At 44.1% G+C, this 19,349-nt stretch overlaps 1 protein-coding gene across 1 annotated transcript; it reads left to right on the top strand.

The window, feature by feature from the left end:
• The first annotated feature begins 749 nt into the window (after nt 1-749).
• On the top strand, nt 750-17,842 carry LOC130392369 (NACHT, LRR and PYD domains-containing protein 12-like). Its single transcript, XM_056602856.1, has 15 exons — nt 750-795; nt 2,720-2,951; nt 6,346-6,462; nt 6,533-6,649; nt 6,720-6,836; nt 7,775-7,891; nt 7,924-8,082; nt 9,859-10,010; nt 10,468-12,241; nt 13,090-13,263; nt 14,349-14,522; nt 15,454-15,627; nt 15,768-15,941; nt 16,116-16,162; nt 17,289-17,842. Exons 1-15 carry the CDS (start codon nt 750-752, stop codon nt 17,840-17,842), a joined length of 4,128 nt encoding a protein of 1,375 aa, XP_056458831.1.
• The last annotated feature ends 1,507 nt before the right edge of the window (nt 17,843-19,349 follow it).

Raw genomic sequence — 19,349 nt, 5'->3', positions numbered from 1 at the left:
CAGACATGGCTGGTGTTCTGACGAGGCTGGGGACGTTCAAGTTGACCTGAATTGTAGTCTAATACAAACTCAATCTTAGTAAATGTGATCTCCGTTTTCCCTGTCGTTATGAATGCACCATTATTGACCCACTGAGTTGCTGCTAGCCCTAGCCCCATGCTAGCTCAGCTTGTCAAGTTGTGCTTGAAACAAAAGGCAGCGTCATTTACCACCAAAGTGATCGCTATTCCATTTGCCTCCATGAGGTGGCGCCAGTCCGTCCCGAGAAGGAGCCCAGCTGGTCAGAACCCCAGCTGTGTTTGTTTCAAACAACGCCCACCGTCACTGTCCAGCAAACATTTCCAATAAGGTTGAATTATATTGAAAAGTATGTAATGTTGTTACAGGTTACGATCATTTTTTTTTATTCTGAAAGGTTTTCCCGTATTCTGTGATGTTTCTTTTTGCATACCGGCACCGTCCGAAACAGGGAGTACCTGGGACCTAAACCAAACGCCCCCTCTGGTCTAGCTGATTGTGGTCCCCTCCTCTGGGCCCCTACGTCCCCAACACTACCAGACCTCATACTCCTCACCAGCTTGGACTCCTTTCCTCCAGTATGATCCTGACAGCCCCCACCTGAATCCTGAGCTGGGGGGGGGGGGGGGGTCCTAACCCAGTCGCATCAGAAACAGGGGGCCGTCATTTCGACGGGGCTGAGTTGTTTCCACGTGAGGTGAAGGATTGTAAAACAGCTCCCGCCCCCGCCCATGCGGTCAGGGGACCTCGACCTATCAGACGCCTGGTTTGAAACAGGTCTGGGTCTACCTGCGAGGTCATGTGACTGAGGCGGCCTGTCGCTCCATCATCTGATCTACTGGTGCTCAGTGGTTAAGGGAACACTTGGGCCACCTGGTGCCATAAACCCAATGGTCTGAAACCAGTTGCCACCGCACCACACCGGTCGGTAACAGGCTATACTGGAGCTGGTGGCAAAAGTGCCACGACTGTATGAAACCTTTATGTACTTTGATAAGAAAAACAAAAGATTAAAAATGAATGTGTGGATGCCAACTTCTAGTAAATATAGTTATTTCAGAGTTAACCACACCTGTACACCGTGGCTAGCGTCAGTGACACCCTAAACTACCAGACCAGCGCCCCCTAGAGGAGAAGGGCCAAACAGGTTGTGTAGCAGTTCTGTGTGGACAAGTCTCATATCGTCCATGACATTTCCACAGGTGTGTACCACCAGGCTAAACTCGGTGCCGTAACCCAGCCATCGGTCTAGGAGGTCATACTGACGGACATGCGGTCGAATCATGTTTAATTCAGCAATACATGTTCAAGTTGTGCCATCACCTACCTCTGTGACATGCGCTGACTTGGGTTTTAGGACGAGGGACGAGGATCTTCGTTGGTCAAATCTCCAGTCCCAAGATCCGGTCTTTAATACTCTGAAGCCAAACCATAGAACTCGTAACTCAAGTCTGCTATTCCTACAGACCAGTATACCATTATATAAAGAGATATGTTACCAACCATGTTTTGGGGGTCAATGTACGTGTGGCCGGGGGCCGGTGTTGGTGACAGTAGTGGGGGCTTCCCGTTTTAAAGGAGAGCTTAGCCTGTGTGCTAGGCCCGTATGCTCTTCAACGCTCGTTTTCTTTTACGCCTTACCCCCCGGCCCGGCCCGCAGACGGGTCACAGCGCGACTCTTCTTTTGTACGTGTTCTACTGATGTGACCTTTGCCCGGTCGGACTTGGACTCGCAGCTCGTGCTGCACCAACCTCGGGCAACACCAACCCTACGAGGAAGTCCTGTGTGGCCTCTCGCTGCAACACGTTCCACCGGACAGCGACCGCCCGACTAGAGGGGCCTCAGACGATGATTGCTCTTCTTTCGTTCTGTGCGGTCTGCGCACACTTCACTTGGATAATTATAGCATGCTATTAAGGAACAATGAAGACTGCCTGAACTGCAGATGTCTCGGAACGGCGTCGCAGAATCAAGCGTCTACAATGACTGAATCTCCCCCCGTTCCTGTTTGACACACACACACACACACACACACACACACACACACACACACACACACACACACACACACACACACACACACACACACACACACACACACACACACACACACACACACACACACACCTAACTTACTCTTATGGTAATACAATCAGTGACCACCCCCTCACAAAAATAGTCAACAGGATATTTTGTTTGCTTTTTTATAAATTCTGTAAATATGTCAGAGATTTATATTCAAATATGAAATTAAAAATGACAATTATTTACAAGTTTGTCTGATTTGATTTTTGTCCGTCTGACAGCGATATATAGTTATATTTAAGCAAAGAGATTTTATAAACGTGGATCTCGTTTCACCTAGCCTACAGGCATTGATGAAATACCTTATTTTGTTAGCAGAAAGCTTCTCAAATGTGCGCAGTTCAATTACAGTGCATTGCTGAGGTAATTCCGAGACGCCAATCTGACGCCAAATCGACCAATCACAGCAGACTGGGCTAACGGGAGGGGGGCCTAAAGCGACATGATACAAATCAGACCATTTTTGAAAAACCCTGAAATTGGTTTAGCAGAAATGAACAGCGAGAGAATAATAAGGGGTATTTCTAACATACCAGCATGTGGTATTCTAGTAGTACCCCAAAATGCAATTAATAGCCCTAAAAAAGCATGACGTGGGATCTTAAAGATGGTCAGTGTGGAGAGCAGACATATTTACAAAGACGCTGATTGGCTGCCTGGACCCGTTGCTGCGCTGCGTCAACGTGGCCGCCATATTGGAAAGGGCGGCCGGCTATCGGCAAAAAGGCACCGGCGGTCCAGACGGGACGGGGCCGGGACCGGGAGACAACGCCCCCGCCCGGACCGCGCATCACCTGGGGTCCTGGGACCGACCCCGAGACGGCCGAGAGACCCTTGGGGACTGCGGGTGGGCGGGGCCGGGCGCCATCCATCTATCCTCGGCTCCGCCCACCCGCCGCCACCGCGCGGCGGGTGGCGGCGGGTTTATCCGGCGGGTTTATCCTTATTTTATCCTTTATAGCCATAATAAAGTTGTGATAAAGTTTTATCTTCCTTTTTTTATATTATTAAGTGTGTGTGTGTGTTTGTGCGTGTGTGTTGCAGGTAAACCAGTAATCAGTTCATGATTGATTGTGTTACTGACAACTCGCTCAGGTCCACATAGTGTCCTGTTCTGAGGTGCTTCTGACAGCGTGGATACGCGTCATAAGATCTCTTTACTGTGTTTGTTTGGCTTGTGTTTGTTTGGCTAGCTAAGGGAAAAGTCTTCCCTTAGCTTTTCGTCTGATTGTATTTTGATAGGCTGGGAGTCACATGACATCACATATGACATATTGTATTGTATGTATATATATATATATATATATATATATATATATATATATATATATATATCTGCATCTGCATCTGATATAGACACAACGAAAGATACTGGCAGAATAATTTCAGTTAAAGGTCCCATGGCACGCTACTTTATGGATGCTTTAATATAGATATTAGGGGGCCCCTAACACAGTAATTGAAGACGTTCCGGAAATTCAGCCCTGGTGCACAATTACAGCCACTACGAGGCACATTGAGCTTTCCCCAAACGTGCCGTTTCGGTGTCTCTAGCTTTAATTCAAATGAGGAGGAGAGAGGCGCTCTATATCTAAATAATATCATATTATACATAGATATCTATATCATATAATGTATATTATCACGGCCACAAGCTGTGTGCGAGAGGCAATACCAGAGGCAATACCAGAGGCAATACCAGCGGCAATACCAGAGGCAATACCAGAGGCAATACCAGAGGCAATACCAGAGGCAATACCAGAGGCAATACCAGAGGCAGAGGGCAGCCAGGTGCCCGCCACCGGCGGGCAGCTGGGGCCAGAGCTGGGGCTCAGAGCTGAGGCCAGAGAAGCACAGCCTTCCTGTGTGACCAGGCAGCCAGACAATCTACACACACACACACACACACACACACACACACACACACACACACACACACACACACACACACACACACACACACACACACACACACACACACACACACACACACACATACATGTGGCGCTCGCAGGTCGTAGCTCATTGTCTCATTGGTGGGACAAATTCTCTGGGCGGGCAAGGCAGCGAAAGGGGAGGTAACTTGGCCCCTTATGACGACATGTGGGGCCCCATTCCAAAACAGCGCGCCTGAGCTTCCATTTTTTCAAAGGCGAGCAGGATACCTAGTGCTCGTTTTACACCGAACGCAAGTTTTAGCCTCTTGGTGACGATAAGCAGCCTAGGTGAACTCGTATTAATGTTAGAAAACCTCATAAAGTGAGATTTTCCTGCCATGGGACCTTTAAAACAACAACAGTTGTACAATATGACCATGGGGCAGACTACTTTACGTCCATATAGGCCTCTTTTAGCGCTGATTGTGCGATAAACATATGTGAGAGCCAGGTCGCTGAGCTGCCCTGCCCCAACATTGCATGACACGTTAAACTCAAGTAGAATCACCACCATCATCCAAAATTTGAATTCAACAGACCAAAAATAGTCAGAAAGCCTACAGAAACTACAGAGTGCAAAGTCTCATGGGTAAAACATCCCGGTTCTGTAATAGCCTGTTCCCTGCCACTATGAGTCTCCTCAATGCTCAGGCCCTCAGAGTAAACCTGGGCTAATCGCACTCTGCACTTTATCGACTGCACAAACACTTTATGGGAAGTTGCAATAGCACAAGATCTTTTTATCTTTTACTGGTTTGAATGATTGTCTGTGTCATTGTCTTTTTTGTACTGTATGTACTGTGTGTGTATTGCCCTATTTTAACCTGTGTGGCACTAAGACAAATTCTTATCAACTGTGATGACATGGCAATAAAGTTATCTATTCATCTATCCATCAGACCTTTGCTCCGTCTTATCTCATGACTTGATACATTTATGGGTTTATGTTCTATGAGTTTGTGTTCTAAGACATCATAAAGAGTTTACACGTAGTGAGCTGTTGTTCAAAGAATCCTTCCTCATTCGATCTGTCCTCACTGAGGAGCCCAGCAGCTCAATCTTTACTCAGAACCTTTAGAACCGTGTTTATGTTCTGTTTCGGTTCTGAACACTTGCATTATGTGAACAACTGAATCTCTTCCTTCAATGGATCTTACTTTCCGTCCTTCTGTGCTTTTATATTTTCCTACAACACGGGGCAGCACAAGTTTTCCTCACGGAGAAGCTAAGGTAAAGCTCGCTAAATGTCATGTTTTCCTTCGATTATTGGTTGTATTTTCTCACTGTATTTATATGTTCTAAATGTTTCCAGTCCAAGTTCAGTGTTGCCAGGTTCTTGCTGTAAAAGAGACGTTGAACTCAGAGAGAGAACCTGCCTGAATAAAGGAATATGGGTCAGAACATCAGTCACTAGTTACACCGTGTTGAGGGTCTTTTATATGGAACCTCTGGTCCAGGAACCTTTATTGTGAAGGTTGTCTGTACTGTAGTAAGGTAAGTTTGGTTCACGTTGTGGATTTTTATTGTGGGGGTTCACTCTGTACTGTAGTGAGGTCAGTTTGGTTCATGTTGTCAACTCTATTGTGGAGTTTCATTGTTAACATTAGTTACCTATTGGTGGATTTATGGCCGTCTTTAACGGGATAGCACACTGATCTGTAGACTCTTGATGCTCTAGTGACTATGATCAAATGGAAGAGAAATCAGTGTTTCAGACGTTCAGAAGGGAAATAAGGAATTATCTTCATAATGATATGTATGAGATCTAGACATATAGTTATAGAGTGTGTAGATTTAGACATAAATAGTGATAGTGTGTAGGTCTAGAATTAGATAGTGATAGAGTGTGTAGATCTAGACATGATGGAGTGTGTAGATCTAGACATAGAGAGTGATAGAGTGTGTAGATCTAGACAGAGATCGTGATAGAGTGTGTAGCTATAGATATAGATAGTGATAAAGCGTGTAGATCTAGACATAGATAGTGACAGAGTGTGTATATCAGACAGGAGGAGGATAGGAAGTCTTCAATGCAGTAATTTCACGTTCGGTACTCAAACAGAATCCACAGAAACAATCTGCACTTTTGTTTGTGTCCAGGTCTCCAGTCTACTATGGATGAGGAGAGAAAGGAGGGGGGTCCTAACTCTAAGACCACTCTGTCTGGGGAACATGGCCGCCGGAGCAAAGCTAAGAGGTAAGAAGAGGATCTCTCTGTCTGTGACTGTTGTCCATCTTGGAGCTCAGCATTGATTTCTCAAGACTCCATCATTATTTTGAGTAACAGCTGTGTGTGTGTTTAAGCCCAGAGCAGCCGGAGAGAGCAGACTCCCCTGGACCCAGCTGTGTCTCCATGAAGAGTGACCGCTCTATGGAACATCCTCTTAAGTTTGAAGATGGAAATCAGTCAATTGAGAAGAGGTGAGGATTTATCAGATATTATAAAGAGCTTCTATCAAACGTCCATAAATCCTGGTTCTTGTTTTTCTAGAAGAGTCCAGCAGCAGAGAGCAGACTCCCCTGGACCCAGCTGTGTCTCCATGAAGAGTGACCGCTCTATGGAACATCCTCTTAAGTTTGAAGATGGAAATCAGTCAATTGAGAAGAGGTGAGAATTTATCAGATATTATAAAGAGCTTCTATCAAACGTCCATAAATCCTGGTTCTTGTTTTTCTAGAAGAGTCCAGCAGCAGAGAGCAGACTCCCCTGGACCCAGCTGTGTCTCCATGAAGAGTGACCGTTCTATGGAACATCCTCTTAAGTTTGAAGATGGAAATCAGTCTATTGAGAAGAGGTGAGGATTTATCAGATATAATAAAGCCCAGCTGTGTCTCCATGAAGCGTGACCACTTAATATATCATCCTCCTGAATTTAAAGATGGAAATAAGCAACCTTCTAAGGAAAAGTGAGGATTCAGCCAATACATCAGGGCTGTTCAACTGGCGGCCCGCGGATCATCTTGATCCGACCCGTCATCCATAATCAGAGCATAATCAATCAGGATCTATTACCCCAGGAGGAAGCTGTTTCTGAGCAGGAATGAGCTAGTTTAATTTCCTCCAATAGGAATCCCTTCGGTCCAGTTAGCCCCGCCCCCAGGACCCGCCCTCTCTGTGTGTAGGCTGAGAGCCGCCTCTGCGATGGCAAAGCGTTTCGACTAGTGATGGAATTCATGATTATTTTCCTTGATTCAGTTCGCGTCGGTCAGTTCGCCAAGAAGAATTGTTCTGAATCTTTCTTTCAGTCAGTCGCGTTTCCGGTAGCGTTGAATCGAATCATGGAATCCACGGTTCTCAGCTGAGTCAGTCAGACTCAGCTCCTCCCTCGTTCTCATTCTCAAACCATCATGGAAGTCGGTCATCAATCAACACAACATTACAACTTTCACCAAACACAGCGGGATGCCGGGTGTAGTTGATTATTGGATGTTTAACATATCAGCAAGATAATAGACTTGATTTAGCAATAATGGTGGGGGTCCCGGGTGGAGGACGAACCATGAAAGAATGAGACAGATTGAAGAGGCATTCAAATATTGAGAATGAACCATGAAAGAACAAGACAGATTGACGAGACATTCAAATATTTTATTAATCTGGCATGACACAGAAAGTACAAAGACAGCATGCATTTACCGTTTCACTGATATTGAATCGTATTATTGTTCGCTCGCTGAGTGATACATCATGACTCCATCATTATTCTGAGTAACAGCTGTGTGTGTGTTGAAGCCCAGAGCAGCCGGAGAGAGCAGACTCCCCTGGACCCAGCTGTGTCTCCATGAAGAGTGTCCGCTCTATGGAACATCCTCTTAAGTTTGAAGATGGAAATCAGTTAATTGAGAAGAGGTGAGGATTTATCAGATATTATAAAGATACAGCTTTTATCAAACGTCCATAAATCCTGGTTCTTGTTTTTCTAGAAGAGTCCAGCAGCCGAGAGCAGACTCCCCTGGACCCAGCTGTGTCTCCATGAAGAGTGACCACTCTATGCAACCTCCTCCTACGTTTAAAGATGGAAATCAGTCTATTGAGAAGAGGTGAGGATTTGTCAGATATAATAAAGCCCAGCTGTGTCTCCATGAAGCGTGACCACTTTATAAATCATCCTCCTGAATTTAAAGATGGAAATAAGCAACCTTCTAAGGGAAGCTGAGAATTCAGCCAATACATCAGGGCTGTTCAACTGGCGGCCTGCGGATCATCTAGATCCGGCCCATCGACCATTAATCAGAGCATAATCAATCAGGATCTATTACCCTCAGGAGGAAGCTGTTTCTGAGCAAGAATGAGAGCTAGTTTAATTTCCTCCAATAGGGAATCCCTTCTGTCCAGTTAGCCCCGCCCACAGGACCCGCCCTGTCTGTGTTTAGGCTGAGTCTGCCTCTGTGGTGGCACAGCGTTTCGACTAGTGATGGATTTATTTATTTTCCTTGATTCCGTGAGTTCGCGTCGGTCAGTTCGCCAAGAATCTTTCGTTCGTTCGGTCGAGTTTCCGGTAGCGGTGAATCGAATCATGGAATCCACGGTTCTCAGCGGAGTCAGTCAGACTCAGCTCCTCCCTCGTTCTCATTCTCAAACGATGTTTGTTCTTTTTGGTCACTTTATAGATACTGATGTTTACAAGTTAGGGGAAATACAATTGTGTGTGTGTGTGTGTGTGTGTGTGTGTGTGTGTGTGTCTGTGTGTGTTCTCCACAGACACCAGTGGAGGGCAGAAGTTACCAGTGCTAAGTCTGTACAGCAGCATCAAACAGAGGAGATTAACCAGTTGGAACTAGCCGACACACTGTGGGACGGTAAGAGACTCTTACTTTGAAGACAGAGGAGACAATTATTTTGAAGGGCAGAAGAGACTCTTATCTTGAAAACAGAGAAGAAATTCTAATTTTAAGAAGTAGTATGAGACTCTTATTGGTTCTGTTCGGACTTAATGACTTTTAACTTCAACGTGGAGACATCTTTACTCTTGGGGGTTAAATGGGTTGATCCACAAATGTAGGGTTATTGTGGGGGTATCAAGTTAAATGGTTTGATCCACATATGTAGGGTTATTGTGGGGGTATCAGATAAATAGCTTGATCCAGATATGTAGAGTTATTGTGGGGGTATGAGGTTAAATAACATGAATCATTATTCAGCAGATCAACAGCAGAATAACTCAGTGGAAGAGATGCAAAACCATCTTGTTATATCAGCATAGCAAGTCAATTTATATTGATACACTATTATTATTATCATTTGACCAATCATTTTGCTGTGAAAATATCAAAATTGTCTTGAAGATTTTGAATTTTTAACATGCAATCCTTGTCACGACCAGCTTGCGACCACAAGTAATGAATAATAATAATAATAAATTATATTATGTAGCGCTTTTCTCACACTCAAAGCGGTTTACATATGAGCACAACATTAAACAAACAAAAGGAAATGTAAAGTTGATGGGGCTTGTGTTGGTGGGTGATCTAGGGGCAGGCGGAGGAGAAGAGATGGGTCTTGAGGTGGGACTGGTAGATGATGAGGGACTCTGAGTCACGGATATGTTGGGGGAGGGCGTTCCAGAGCCCGGGAGCTGCCCTGGAGAAGGCTCTGTCGGCTGCAGAGTTCTGATGTGTGGGTGGAGAGGAGACCGGCTGAGGAGGATCTGAGGGCCCGGGCAGGTTGATAGATGGAGGGAAGGTCAGAGAGATATGAGGAGGCCAAATGGTGGAGGGCTTTGTAGGTGAGGAGCAGGAGTTTGGAAGGGTTCCGGTGGGAGATGGGGAGTCAGTGGAGGTTTTTGAGGACTGGGGTGATGTGGTGCCACGATTTAGCGTGAGTAAGGAGACTCTCCCGGAGGGCTGCTGCGTTCTGGACCAGTTGGAGGCTGTTGATGGAGGTGGTGGTTATGCCGGCGAGGAGCGAGTTGCAGTAGTCGAGGCGGGAGGAGGTGAAGGCATGGATGAGTCTTTCGGCAGCGTGTGGTGTGAGGGAGGATGTGATCTTTGCATTACGGAGGTGATGGAAGGAGGTTTTGACGGGGTGGCGGATGGGAGGTTCAAGGGAGAGGGTGGAATCAAAGATTACGCCAAGATTGCGGACCTGGGGGGAGGGGGAGACCGTGGTGCCATTGATAGTGAGGGTGGGGGGGTTAGCGAGTTTGCTGCGATGGATTTGGAGCCGATGAGTAGGAGTTCAGTTTTGTTGCTGTTAAGTTTGAGGAAGTTATTTTGCATCCAGAGTGTGAGTGTAGACAGGTAGGATTCAATGTGGGAGAGGGGAGGGGAGGGGGGGGGGTTGTGGAGGGATTTGGCGCTGAGGTAAATCTGGGTGTCGTGAATACACTAGACGTGATGAAGTTGATCAATTCACAGGAAATATTGACCTGGTTCCAATGATTTCACCATCCACTCACTGATGACTTCTGTTGTTTTCTCCTTTAGGTTCTGCTGCTGTCAAGTGCCAAAATAAAATCAAGTCTCGTTTGGGGAAGAAGTTCAGGTGTGTGTTTGAGGGAATCGCTAAAGCAGGACAGCGAACAAATCTGAACTACTTCTACACAGAGCTCTTCATCACAGAGAGAGGCAGTGGGGAGGTCAACCAGGAACATGAGGTCAGACTGATTGAAACCGCTTCCAGGAAACCAGCCAAGGAGGAAACACCAATCAGATGTGAGGACATCTTTAAACCCTTTCCTGGACAATATAAACCATTCCGGACAATAATGACAACTGGAGTGGCAGGAATTGGTAAAACCGTCTTAACACACAAGTTCACTCTGGACTGGGCTGAAGGCAAGGCCAACCACGACATACAATTCACATTTCTCCTCACTTTCAGAGAGTTGAATTTACTGAGCAGGAAAGAGTTTAGCTTGGTGGGACTTCTTCATCACTTCTTTATTGAGACCAAAGAAGCAGGAATCTGCAGATTCGACCGGTTCCAAGTTGTCTTCATCTTGGATGGTCTGGATGAGTGCCGACTTCCTTTGGACTTCCAGAGAAACCCGATCTGGAGGGATGTCACAAAGCCCACCACGGTGCACGTGCTGCTGACAAACCTCATCAGGGGCGACCTGCTTCCCTCCGCTCACATCTGGATAACCACACGCCCTGCGGCAGCCAATCAGATCCCTGCTGAGTGTGTTGGTATGGTGACAGAGGTGAGAGGGTTCACCGACCCACAGAAGGAGGAGTACTTCAGGAAGAGATTCACAGAGGAGACACTGGCAAACACAATCATCTCTCACATCAAGAAATCACGAAGCCTCCACATCATGTGTCACATCCCAGTCTTCTGTTGGATAGCTGCAACAGTTCTGGGAGACTTCTTCAAAACATCCCAAATAGGAGAAGAGATGCCCAAGACTGTGACTCAGATGTACAGCCACTTTCTGAGGGTTCAGTCCATACAGGGGGGCAGGAAGTATCATGGGAGAGCTGAAACAGATCAAGACTGGAGTTTAGAGAGCAAGGAGATCATTGTTTCTCTGGGAAAACTGGCTCTTAAGCAGCTGGAGAAAGGTCACCTGATCTTCTACGAGGAAGACCTGGCAGAGTGTGACATCGATATCAGAGCAGCCTCAGTGTACTCAGGAGTGTTCACCCAGATCTTTAAAGAGGAGTGTGGGCTGTACGAGGAAAAGGTGTTCTGCTTTGTCCATCTGAGCATCCAGGAGTTTCTGGCTGCCCTTTCTGTCTTTATGTCATTCATCGACTCTGGGGTCAATCTGCTCTCAGGACAACCACAAACCCAGTGGTCTGAACTCTACCAGAGTGCTGTGGACAAGGCCTTACAGAGTGAGAACGGACACCTGGACTTGTTCCTCCGTTTCCTCCTGGGTCTCTCTCTGGAGAGCAATGTGATTGTCCTACAAGGTTTGCTGGGAAAGACAGAAAGTAGCTCACAGACCAGTAAGGACACGGTGTCTTACATCAAGACGAAGATAGGGGAAAATCCCTCTACAGAGGGAAGCATCAATCTATTCCACTGTCTGAATGAGCTGAATGACCGTTCTCTAGTGGAGGAGATCCAACAGTACCTGACATCAGGAAGACTCTCCGAAAAATCTCTCTCTCCTTCTCAGTGGTCAGCTCTGGTCTTCCTCTTACTGTCGTCAGAAGAGGAGCTGGACGTGTTTGACCTGAAGAAATACTATGCTTCAGATGAGGGTCTTCTGAGGCTGCTGCCAGTGGTCAAAGCCTCCAAAAGATCTCTGTAGGTTCAATAATAACATGTATTACAAGCACACACAACACAATATAAATAATACTAGAATATAAAAGTTTTATTGCATGTATTGCAATAAAAACAACCCAATATACCTAATAGTAGAATATACAAGTTATAATAACATGCCATTTTTTATCAAGGTTAACTTATAACATGTATCACAATACACACATTTGTTTTGTAACCAGGGTGAAAAGTCAAACTCAAAAGCTCTATTTATTTTGAAATAATAAATAAGGAAAGCCAAGAATTAACAATTGTTTATTAATAGTTAAATACAGTATAGAGTATATATAAGTTATTGTTGATAAGGATACATTAAAAAATATACGTTCATTATTTATTAAAGGTAACCCACTATTGTAAAACGTTTTAACCTTGTCCAGTGCGTTTGGTTTTATGGACGCTATTTGGTTTAACCAATAGGATGCGTTGATATAGAGACTTCAGGGACTTCATGTGCTCGACAACCCTTTATTGTTGTAAATCAATTCTATGAGATCAAACAAACTAAATAATAAATAGTAAAAAAGGCCATAATAGGTCCCCTTTAAATGAGTTGGGTAAGAGGACCACAGCAGGGTGTCGCTGTGCACATACGTACTACAATACAATACATAATATACACAATAATACGATAAAATGTCATATTAATAAAAAAAGATTTTTTAATTACTATAAATCAGCGTTTCAATGTTGTTCATTAAACACTCAATAAATTAATAAATCATCTCTAATTAAAGATTTCAACAAGTCCTTCATTATGTTAAAAGTAAAAGATGTGAGTTACTTTAATCACAGTTCCTAACATGTTCTGTTTATTGTGTCTGAAGGCTGAATGATTGTCATCTGTCAGAGAGATGCTGTGAAGCTCTGGCCACAGTTCTCAGCACCAACTCCTCTAGTCTGAGAGAGCTGGACCTGAGCTTCAATGATCTGCAGGATTCAGGAGTGAAGCTGCTCTCTGCTGGACTGGGGAGTCCACACTGTACACTGGAAACTCTCAGGTCAGTTGGACTCAATGGTCAAAGAGTTACACCACAAGTTCCACATCAGAGGACGTTGAACATATTTACCTCCAGAAAAACAATGCTGCTCATGTAGGGGATGTTTCTGTTTGTATCAGAGATGTTTAGACGTTCGGTGTGAACCTAGCTTGGTTTGCTAACCGCCGGAGCTCCCTCCAAATGGGATTTAAAGGAGACCTATTATGCTTTTCCATTTTTTGCTTCTCCTGTTGTGCTTTACATGTATTTTGTGTATGTTAATGGTTGGCAAATCTAAAATACCACAAAGTTGCCACAAGGGGGAGTACATGATTACAGCAAATCACAGTTACTGAGCTGCCTAGAAACGGCTCTTTGTGAATTTCATCCGCAGCTTTCTTTTACCTCTGGTGCGAGGTGACTTAAGCTAGTACTTTTGCTGGGAGTCAATGGGAGAGCGTCAACAGATTATTCACAATCAGTCAGAAGAACAGTTCTATTTGCTACGCTCATCAAGTAAAGCTTTTGTTAACAATGGTTAGAAGGTGTTTTTCGTTGTGAAGGGACATCTCCCATGTATGCTTTGCCAAAGGCAGAGCCTTCACATAGCCATCTAACTGCCTCACAATTCTCAGCAACTGGGTGTTTCACATAGGAGTTGTAATACTCATAAAAGTAGGAGAAAGAATAATATGCTCGACAACCCTTTATTGTTGTAAATCAATTCTATGAGATCAACAAAGAAAATAATAAACCGTAAAAAATGCCATAATAGGACCACCTTTAAATCAGAGTTGGGTAAGAGGACCACAGCAGGGAGTCGCTGTGCACATGTACCACAATAAAATACATAATATACACAATACTACGAGAAAATATAATATTAATAAAAAAAGAGATTTTTTAAATACTATGAATCAGCTTTTCAATATTATTTATTAAACACTCGATATTGAATAAACATAAGGACCTAATGTATTGACTCATATATATCAGTTAAACATCTCTAATTAAAGATTTCAACAAGTCCTTCATTATGTTGAAAGTAAAAGATGTAAGTTACTCTAATCACAGTTCCTAACATGCTCTCTTTATTGTGTGTTAAGGCTGAGTGGCTGTAATCTGTCAGAGGAATGCTGTGAAGCTCTGGCCTCAGTTCTCAGCTCCAACTCCTCTAGTCTGAGAGAGCTGGACCTGAGTACCAATGATCTGCAGGATTCAGGGGTGAAGCTGCTCTCTGCTGGACTGGGGAGTCCACACTGTACACTGGAAACTCTCAGGTCAGTTTTACTCAATAGCCAAACAGACATTGACCAGATTTACCTAAAGAAAGTTAAGAGGTCTAAATAAATAAGCAAAATATGTCCTCTCAGGGCTCAAGACACATTTTCTACTGGCGGCACTGCTGCTATTACCTCATCAATTTGGTGGCACCCTAAAAAATTTGGTTGCACCCCTTGAGTAGATGGGAAAATGTCCTTGGTCACGTACCATCCATCTATGTCCATTCATGTGAACAGATTCACTCACTTTAAATAAGTTGTTAATGTTTTGATTGCATAGGTTATTTTTTCTGCTTCTACCACCAGCGCCGCGACATCTCTTTCCTCACCAACAAAACTCTTCATCCTCCTCCTCCTCGATCTAATACCTACTAATAATCAGCGGCTGCTGATTGGATAATATACTGTGTTTTCTGATCAAAGCAGAGTGTCTTCATTGGAACTTAAGTGGGTCGTGTTTCCCAATAGAGCGATCAGATGGGCGCTGCAATACAGCCGCTATTTAACCCAGCACTGAACTAAACCTTGGCAGTTTGCGTGCATCGCAGCGCCATTACCACTCATCTTATGAAACCCAATGCCTCCATCTCACTTTATTTGTGTTGCCATGACAGTTAAAGGTGTACGTTGGATTCAGTTTGTTAATGATGGTATAATGTGTATGTTTTATTACATTCCTCTACTCATAATCATGTAGTCAGACATTAAGGTGGACTTTAGAGTTGTTTAATAAAGTTCAATAACAGCTTCTTCTTAGAACTGGCTCTTTTTAGGGACACGTTCAGGAGCTTTGTTGAGTCATTAGTTATCTGACCTCTAAGTTAGTCATGTTTTGAAGACATTTAGTTCAACTAATAAAACATGTCTAATAACAAATATCAAATAAAACATTAACGTTCCTAGTGTATTCTGTTTATTGTTTGTGAAGGCTGAATGGCTGTCAGCTGTCAGAGAGATGCTGTGAAGCTCTGGCCTCAGTTCTCAGCTCCAACTCCTCTAGTCTGAGAGAGCTGGACCTGAGTACCAATGATCTGCAGGATTCAGGGGTGAAGCTGCTCTCTGCTGGACTGGGAAGTCAACACTGTACACTGGAAACTCTCAGGTCAGTTGGACTCAATGGTCAAACAGTTACACCACAAGTTCCACATCAGAGAACATATTTACCTCCAGAAAAGTAATAGTGCGTGTGTGTGTGTGTGTGTGTGTGTGTGTGTGTGTGTGTGTGTGTGTGTGTGTGTGTAGATTGTCTGGCTGCCTGGTCACACAGGAAGGCTGTGCTTCTTTGGCCTCAGCTCTGAGCTCCAACCCCTCCCATCTGAGAGAGCTGGACCTGAGCTACAATCACCCAGGAGACCCTGGAGCTGCGCTGCTCTCTGCTGGACTGGAGGATCCACGCTGGAGACTGGACACTCTCAGGTATGGAGAGAACAGCTCACCACTCAGGCACAAAGTCTGCCACAAGGATTAAAGCCGCTGCTAGATGAAGTGGTTTGAAAAGGCAGCTGCAACTGTTGTGTGGGAAAGTGATGAGACAGCAGATGATGAAGGTGAATACTTCAACACGCTGCTCTCACTTTGTTTTCCCCCCAGTGTGGAGCACGGAGGAGTGAGGAAGCTGAAACCAGGTTTAAAGAAGTGTAAGTGTATATTTGACTCATCACATCACACACTAACTATTGAGATGGAAAGTCCATCCACACAGCAGGAGGTGATGTCCGGTCATTCAGATGTGGACTTGTCTATACGTATGTGTACTTGTGTATATTGCATGTATAGCTGTGTTTCAGTGTTTTTATGTATGTCTATTATGTTTGTGTAGGTGTGTGTACGTATGTGTACATGTCTATGTATAGTATGTATGAACCAGGTCTATGGTACCAACAGTTGGTTTCCGGCCTGTATGTGAGCTCAGCTGGTTCAGTCTGTGGTTTACACAGGTGGATTAAAATGGATGTGTATTGATACCTTTCAAAGTCTAATAACTTGAAAAGTATGTCGATTGTATAGCTTAGATATTCCAGAGAGCAATCAGCTCATCATGCTGAACGTTTTGATGCATAATATGTGTTCAGTTCAGTTAGCTTTATTGTCCAAAAAGGGAAACTTGTCTTGCAGAAGATACACAAGAACACACAACAAAGGGATAGACACAGGCTAATATAAGTAAAAACAACGGTCATACTTATCTAGTCATCAGATTCAAATACATTTACAGGTATGGAAAGAATTGTGCAAATTGAGCAAACGTATTGCGCTAGCAATAAAATAATTATTTGTCCTATTGGACTTAGAAAGAGGGACTCTTAGTCTCTGGCCTGAGGGAAGGGCTTTAAATGAACAATGAAGGGGGTGATTTTTACAGTCCAACATTGCTTTCTGAGTAACCTGCTTCTCATAAATGCTCAGCAAGGATACTTGTGGAAAGCCAATCAACTTCCCAGCCACCTTCACAATATGAGGTTTTTTTTGTCCCTAAGCCTGATGCCCCCATACCAGGCAATAAAAGAAAATGTGAAAAACAGATTCTATAAAGGATTTGTAAAATAAAGACAACATAACCTTATCGACATTGAAAGAGTCAAGCTTCCGAAGGAAGTACAATCGTTGTTGCCCCTTCTTGCAAATAGCATCAGTATTAACGTCAAATTTGAGTTTATTGTCTATCATTGTTCCCAGATATTTATACTGGTCAACCATCTCTATGCAGTTTCCATTTATGTAAGTCGGTGGAGGAGAAGCTCATCATGTCTTGTTCTCCGTCAGATGCCTGTGAACTCACACTGGACCCGAACACAGCCAACAGAAATCTCTCTCTGTCTGAGGACAACAGAAAGGTGACGCTGGTTGGAGAGGACCAGTCGTATCCGGATCGCCCAGAGAGATTTGACAGCTGGGACCAGGTTTTGTGTCAAGAGGCTCTGACTGGCCGCTGTTACTGGGAGGTAGAGAGGAAGGGAGGGTTTTATATAGGAGTGACATACAGAGGAGTCACGAGGAGAGGACGGGGTGGTGACAGCCTGCTTGGATTGAACAACAAGTCCTGGAGGCTTGAGTGTCATGATGGTGGTTACTCTGCCTGGTACAACGATAGTAGAACAGCCATACGTCTCCCCCCCCCTGACTCCACCAGAGTAGGAGTGTATCTGGACCGGCCTGCTGGCTCTCTGTCCTTCTACAGAGTGTCCCCAGGTGGAGGAGGGTCCTCAGACACACTGACACACATCCACACCTTCCAGACCACCTTCAGCCAGGGGGACCTCCTCCCTGGGATTGGGTTCTGGGCGCGTGAGGCCTCAGCGTCTCTATGTAAGCTATAGTCTCTCTCTCTCTCTCTCTCTCTCTCTCTCTCTCTCTCTCTCTCTCTCTCTCTCTCTCTCTCTCTCTCTCTCTCTCTCTCTCTCTCTCTCTCTCTCTCTCTCTCTCTCTCTCTCTCTCTCTCTCTCTCTCTCTCTCTCTCTCTCACAAACAAGCGCATACATTAACACACACACGCATATTAATAACAACACACGCATGTATTAAGACACATGCATATATTAACACGCATGCGCATATTTTAACGCATGCATACACGCATATATAAACACACGCGTACACTTGCATATTTAAATACACATATTTACAGAAACACACATTAACACCCACACACACACACACACACATAGGTATAAACACATGTGAGAACCTACATACACACACTCACACTAAACATTACAAACATTCGCACGCACAAACACACACAAATATATACACACACACATACGTTTTCTTGGGCTTCTGAAAGTTGATCTTGATAAACCCTGAAAGGAAGAGACTTTTAAGATCTTCCATAAGGTTAATTTAACATAATTTTTTTATGCTACAATATTGTGCATATTTTCAGATGTTAGCAGTTTAAAACTGTAGGGCTCTGATATCAGCTTATATTTCGATAAGCCTAACATGGTACCTGATTTAAAGACGATTTTATGTTATATTCATAATGCCAGCGGTCAGGGAAGAGCTATAGATCATGTTGTGATGACTTTAAACTGAGTATTGATTCCTTCTGTTCGTTTGGAAACAACACAGCAGCAGAACATTTTCAGTTATTAAATATGTGTGCACACCTGTTCATGATTAGTAATGTCTGCTGCTTCTTTTGTTTGAGTCCTTTTGTTTATTGTGTACATGTAAGGGACTGTTCTTCTATTGTTTGAGTCCTTGTGTTTATTGTGTTCATGTAAGGAAATGTTTTTCTGTTGTCCTTGTTTATAAAGCATAATGGTGATAAACAGCTCAGTGGATCCACTGAATGTTTGGTATTCAGCAGAGGATCAGTTGACACTTTAAGGTCGGGGGTTCACCGACCAAAAAGAGGCTTTGTCTACACAACCTTAATAATAATCAGGATACCAGCAAGTGCATTTCCACATCAGACTCAAATGTCCGATGAGGGAGGGAATATGGAGAGAACACACACACACACACACACACACACACACACACACACACACACACACACACACACACACACACACACACACACACACACACACACACAGAGAGATACACACACAGAGACACAGACAGACAGACACACACAAACACGTTCTGAATAAATGAGAATCTTACAAAGTACATCAAGCGATTGCATTTTCTCTCAAAATTAACCTAAGTTAGAAAATATTGAATGTTACCCGTGAATAGTTAAGATAGATAAACGGTTACTGTAACGTCGGCAGGCTTGAAGCACATTGCCTTTATTGAAAAATGATCACCTTTATTGTTTGTCAAGGTGGTCAGGAAACTCCTTGTGCTTTGATCATTTAATCGTGTGCTCTT

This window comes from Gadus chalcogrammus, chromosome 11, assembly GCF_026213295.1.
Source record: "Gadus chalcogrammus isolate NIFS_2021 chromosome 11, NIFS_Gcha_1.0, whole genome shotgun sequence".
NCBI lineage: Eukaryota > Metazoa > Chordata > Actinopteri > Gadiformes > Gadidae > Gadus > Gadus chalcogrammus.
The sequence above is the reverse complement of the archived record's forward strand: the minus strand, read 5'-3'. Positions and strand labels throughout refer to the sequence as shown.

What these genes read in the sequence shown, in the direction of transcription:
- LOC130392369 (XM_056602856.1), top strand. Translation starts at nt 750, where the DNA reads ATGCGGTCAGGGGACCTCGACCTATCAGACGCCTGGTTTGAAACAG. An exon ending in AATCAGTCTATTGAGAAGAG is followed by an intron (nt 6,837 to 7,774) that starts GTGAGGATTTAT and finishes TGTGTGTTGAAG; the next exon opens with CCCAGAGCAGCCGGAGAGAG. An exon ending in TGTACACTGGAAACTCTCAG is followed by an intron (nt 14,523 to 15,453) that starts GTCAGTTTTACT and finishes TTGTTTGTGAAG; the next exon opens with GCTGAATGGCTGTCAGCTGT.